The sequence below is a fragment of the Sinocyclocheilus anshuiensis genome, unplaced genomic scaffold (assembly GCF_001515605.1).
Source record: "Sinocyclocheilus anshuiensis isolate Anshui unplaced genomic scaffold, SAMN03320099.WGS_v1.1 scaffold1453, whole genome shotgun sequence".
Lineage (NCBI taxonomy): Eukaryota > Metazoa > Chordata > Actinopteri > Cypriniformes > Cyprinidae > Sinocyclocheilus > Sinocyclocheilus anshuiensis.
Window position 1 is genome coordinate 1,423,347 of NW_015549558.1, and position 6,251 is coordinate 1,429,597.

Here is a 6,251-nt window from a genome sequence, read left to right on the forward strand (position 1 = left end):
ATTTACACAGAAATGTATCATAATACACTGAGAAAATATGTATTACTACTTTTAATGGTCTGACTAATACAAATTGAGTCACAAGAGAAACATATTTTAATTTTTATTAAATTATTTGCAAAACAAACTCATTACATTTTAGTGGATTATAATGGACTGGCAGAAATCCATTATTAAACATCACAAACGTAATAAACATTTAAAGTGTGACGAATAAGAAAGGCCTTTTGAACAATTTATTATTCACAATTATTCATTCCCCTATTAAAATGAAAACATCATAAAAATCAGAATTTTAATCTTAATTAAGGAAATAATAATGATACACATCAACACCAATACATATACTATTCAAATCCAGTATTAACTGCAGTATTATTTTGAACACCACAACAGAGTTAACATCAACAGTGGGATGTACATTATATTGATTCATTCAACATCAATTCAGATGGGTTTTGAATTAATTTATGTGATTTATGACACTGAGCATGGAGGCACAGTCTAAATGCATGTAAACTGTGAATCTGATTACTACTGATCTAAAACACGGCAAAGTCAGTTTAACGCCATAAAAATGAGTTACAGTGCAGGCACATGAGTTACAGTTATTTGTCAGGATACCCCAGAGAGCCATCAAGCAAACATTTTAACCTTTCTTACTGTGTTGGTCTTGTATTCTCTACAGCCTCAGCAGGCGGTCTCTCATACCGTTCACTTTCTCATTTTCTTCTTTTTATGTTGCTTGCTGTACCCTTACAGCCCTGGCCATCACACCCGCATGTTATGCACTCTTTTTGTATTCAGTATATTTCAACACAACGGTCTACAACTACACTCAAGTGCTCAGCTTCCTCCCTGCTGTGAATATCTACCATGTTCTTTAGAGTTCACTCATGATGGTTCATGTGGATGGATTTAAACAAGACAGCACCAAAATGTGGTTCATAAATATATATATATATATACACACATAAAAAACCCAGTCAAATCAGGAGCCTAACAAAAGCTTTATTTTACATGGAACTGGTCAAATCATGGGGAGGCCATATTGCAATCACATGACCAGATGAATATGACTTATTTTATATTGATAACTACTTTGTTATAGAATACTTTGACTTGTGGATTAAATTAATTGTGGCTGGCCAATGGCATCAGTAACTGAAAATTACTAATTTTGCTAAATAATTCATCCACAACACTAGGTGTCAGGTAGACTGCAAGTCCAGCACAATTAAAGGAACATTAAACAAACTTTCTACCCTTCTTTTAGTCTAATTTTGTATCAGCATGATATTATGGGAAATCGGTTATCTATACTGCACAATGAACTAGAGAGCTTCCTCGTCTTACTCATCCTCACCTCTAAGGCACAAGAAAAAAGCTGCATTCTCGAATTTCCCATTTTTCTTTTACTTTCTTTAGTATTATCACATTCCATTATCCATTATTATCCATTATATTATTATTATCATTGTCACAGGCCCTCTGTCTACTATTCTGGTCCATGCAGCTCTCTCTAAATGGTTCCCTGTGACTTATGGGAGTTTGATATAAAGCTAAAATCAAAAGTGTCCACAAGTCTGAACAGAGTTTAAAAGAGATGAGCTGAACTTTTATTGTGTGCTGCTTTTCCGTTTTCCTTCAGCGACACATATTCTCAACCAAGGCTCATTGAAAATCCATGCCTGTGTATGCAAAATGATATTAATTTGCCTCTTGCAATTTTTGTGGCACATTCAAAGTGAAATGTCCTCTGAGTAATGTTAAAACCACATTAAATTTTCCCCAAAACAGATGACCCTGAATTTAACAAGCAATGGAATGGTATAGCAGCAATGGAAATGAAATGTTCTGGTGAGTGGTGCTAAAAGGTTAATGCTCTATCACGTTTGAAAATATTGTACCACCAATAGTGGTATACTATATACCTATAGTATAAAATTATTTTTACTTCACTTTTTTATACATGTTTTAACCTGAAACTGAATCAGAATTTTGTGAATAAAAATGTTTTAATAAATAAATATATTATTGCAAAGCAATGTTAAGGTAATGGTTTACACAAAAATCTAAGATCTTTTTACTTTTTGTGGGTATTAAGAAACATGATGACGATGATCTTTTTTCAACCAATGTTTTTTTTCCCCCTTTAAATAAAGTAATACACAAACACACATCATGCTATATGGTGTGCATGAGTAAATTCAAATTATTTGCAGATTCAGTTTGCTGCTCAACTCTCTACAAAATCATAGTGTTCTGCTTTACTTCTTTCTCCATTATTGCACTACTTGTTGCAGATAAAAAGCTTTTATCAATCCCTAAACCTAACTGATAATGGTAACAAAAGCATTTCTGAAATAATCTGCCCCTGTAATCATAATTTGTTGTTTTACTGCCGATAGTGTTCATTTCAGCTGGAAACTGCAGTGAATTCTATGTTTAGGTAGAGGCACGTTTTTCAAGTGAGCCTGTTACACATTCTATCATTGCAATCTGAAGACTCTCCCTTCTCTCTTTGCAAATTGCAGAACAAGGCAGTGTTTAAATGAAGCTACTTTAGAACGAGTGAATAATTTATGCCCGTCATCCTGCACTCTTCTCCAGTTTGCACACAAGAGCGCTGCCTTTTTTACACATACACTGTTGCTAAGGTGACGGAACGGCGACAATGTCTCGGTGTGTTGCGAGCAAGAGTCACGTCTTTGACAATAGCAGCCTCTGCTTTGAAAGCCCCTGATGTGCGCCAGTGAATGAAATAAAAAAAAAGGTGTATGTCCTTGTGTTCACAGTTGTTCCAGTGTTGGTAAATTACATAACATGGATATAGACTCTGTGTATACAATAGAGACTGTCTGCAGTCTGTTCCCTTCATAATATTTTTCTCTTTTCACTCACCAAGATGGATTTATTTCATATTTTGAATGAGAAATAATCTGGATATACATTAGCTTATTTTATTTTATTTACTTTTTTTTTTTTTGTATTTACACTGTTTCGGCACATTGTTTTTTGTGTATTTGGTGCTACATTTCCTCCCATAAACATTATAAGTGTCTCTGTTGCCAGTTCTGCAACATTTATAAGCTTCATATGGTGATTCAGTTGCATGGACATAATGAATTCTTGTAATAATAACTCAATATGAAAACATTCTTCACTTCAGTGGTCTCTCCTTGGCTGAGTGAAACAGAGAAATGGAATGGCTGAATCTTGACAGCATTCAGTAAATGGTTTCTTTGATGACACTGGTGGAGAAGGTCTGGTTGCTGCAGATGCTGATAGAGTGTCTGGTGAGAACACGCTTCTGTTTCTTATGGCGGCATGGCAGGATTAGGTAGCGAAGTGTGGAAAAAAAAATTTGCCGGTAATTGGCTGAGACAAGGTTGTACAGGATGGGGTTGATGGCCGAGCTGACATAAAAGAGCACATTGGTGCACATATAGAAGTAGTGGTAGAAATCGAAGAGAGCACTGTGGATGAGAAAAAATACAGTTTGTTGGTACAGCATTATCATGCATATAAAAATATTTTTTACTTGCAGCTTTTTTATTTGAACCAGAATCATGGTTATTATTATTACACAGAACCAATATATTATTGTAAAACAATGTAAAGGTAATGGTTTATCCAAAAATTTAAAATTCTGTTACAATTACAATTTGTAATTTTATAATTTATTTAGGGCCCGAGCACCAATGGTGCGAGGACCCTCTTGGAATAGTTCTGTTTCTTCTTATTCTGCTTCTCCAAAGTGAATCGCATTTTTGAGGGCCTAAACATGCTCGAAAACTTACGAAATGCTGCACACACATCAGAGCTTGTGAAAATTTACATCTGATATGGGTTTCAGAATTGGGCGTGGCAAAATGGCTTGATAGCACCACCTATAAAATTTCAATGAATTCCAATACCTCTTGGAACGAAATTCTAAATGCATTTTGAAACTGCATTTTGAATTTCCTCTATGATTTTTGTGCAGATTTTTCCATGTTCAGGACTTGCACTTTATCAAACTCCTCCTAGTTTTAATTGGATCATCTTCAAATTTGGTGAGTGTAGTCATAAGGCCTTTGTGATGCTAAATTGTGAAGATCTTGAGTTTGCCTCGAAGGGCGTGTCCCTGGCAGCCTGACAAAGTTTGATGTTTCGCCATGAAACAGGAAGTTGCTGTCACTCAGGCAAACAATATCCAATCTGCCCCAAACTTCACACATTTGATAGGAGTTCTGTCCTGAACACATGTCCATGCCCATATTCAGTTATAGTCATAGCACCACCTGCTGGCAACAGGAAGTGACATGTTTAACACTGTTATGGACTCCTAGCAACATATTATAAAGCGTCAGCAAGTGCTAAATAGGCTAGCAACATGCTAGAAAATATGCTTGAAACACTTATCTAAGTGTTAAAACATGCTATTAATGCAATGAAACAGGAAGTTGCTGTAGGCATGCAGTGTCCAATCTGCCCCAAACTTAATATGCAACATGCTAGAAACATAGTAAAGCATGTTAGCAACACTTAGCTTATTTGATAAAGCATGCTATTAATACAATGAAACAGGAAGTTGCTGTAATATATAGGCATGCAATGTCCAATCTGCCCCAAACTTAACATGTTTGATAAGAGTCCTGGCCTGAACACATCTACATGCCAATATTCAGTTATAGTCACAGCTCCATCTACTATCAACAGGAAGTGTCATGTTTAACACTGTGATGCACTATTAGCAACACATTAAAATAAGTTATTGAGAGTTAAACATGCTAGCAACAATTACTAAGTGCCAAAGCATGCTATTAATACCATGAAACAGGAAGTTGCTCTAACTCATGCATACAATGTCCAATCTGACCCAAACTTCACACATTTCATAAGAGTCCTGTCCTGAAGACATCTAAAGGCCAATATTCAGTTATAATCATAGAGCCACCTGTTGGAAACAGGATATGTCATGTTTTACACTAACTCAAACATACTAAGTTCAATCTGCAGCAAACTTCACTTGTTTGGTAAAAGTCCTGGCCTATATAAATTACTTTGATATATTCCTCCTATATTTTCCACTTTAAATGCATATTGCCCACTGTTCACTATTTTCCTATGGCCACCGGGTGGAGGTGGCTCCGGGTGTGAGGGCACTTTCAATGCTGCTTGCGACTTTAATTATTCTTTTTGAAGTTTAAAAGCTTCAGTCCCCATTCATTGCAACTACATAGAAAAGAGTTGCCATTATGAAGGTGGGTAAATGTTCATTTTAAACATGTCTTTCATCTATGCAGTTTAATTGCTGATAAAAATAGGGTCTTTTTTACGTCACCTTCTGTGGGTATAAACTAGGGCTGTCAACGTTAACGCATGCGATTAATTTTTAATTTTACAATAATTTAACGCAATTAAAGCAAAATTACTTTAGCACAATATCTATTCTAACCCTTTAACTCAATTTTGCTTCTCTGTTTGTGATCAGATCATTTTAAGCTGCTAAACTCCGGGAAAGTTTTCAGACCAATGATCCAGTAAGCGAATGCATTCAAACAATCCGTCCAAAGCAGCGCTAATATAAAGGAAACCAGGTTGATTACATCAGAGATTGCAGAGAGAACAGAGTTTTCAGTGAATTATTTCAGTGTGTTTCGCTTTAAAACAGCGTGAGCATGTGTAGTATGTGTGTGAAGTACAGACTAAACGGATTGTCAACACATCCCACCACAACACAGATGAGGTGCAAACTACATGTTTTCGACTGGATAACCAGTGTCTCGCTAAGTTTTGATGAATGAAGACTGCAGTAAAGGTATTGACGATTGTGGTGGCGTACAGGAGTCATACAGTACAGTAAGCAGGCGTGAGTCCGTAATATTAATGCATGTATGAGTGCTCTTGACTCACTGATCGCAGATTGTATTTATACACAGGCACAGACATTTCCGTACATTCACGTCGTTTCCACACACATTCACGATAATGTTTTGATTTGTCATGTGTATGTTGCTGTGTTTAGTTATTCTGAATGGATCAGTGTACTGTAGTAGATATATGCAGTCAGCAGGCGGTGGTTTAGGAGTTTTTGGCATCTCCATGTGGTCCTGTTCAGAAACGCAACTTGACTTATCTAAAATGTAAAAAAGCTCCTTGCTGTTGCACTGTACACATACTATACAATTCAGATTTTTTAAAGCATTTTATTTTCTTTCATATGTGCTTATATGGGCTCCTTATATCATTTGGTTCTTTGGTGT

The 6,251-nt window shown here is 36.0% G+C and overlaps 1 protein-coding gene across 1 annotated transcript in view; it reads right to left on the minus strand.

Moving 5' to 3' along the window:
- Positions 1-3,037: 3,037 nt before the first annotated feature.
- LOC107657007 (neurotensin receptor type 1-like) overlaps positions 3,038-6,251 on the minus strand; it is a 40,968-nt gene continuing 37,754 nt past the window's right edge. The window contains exon 4 of the mRNA XM_016444982.1: positions 3,038-3,479. Coding sequence (XP_016300468.1) covers positions 3,230-3,479 — 250 coding nt within the window. The 3' untranslated portion in view covers positions 3,038-3,229. The remainder of the gene's footprint in view (positions 3,480-6,251) is intronic.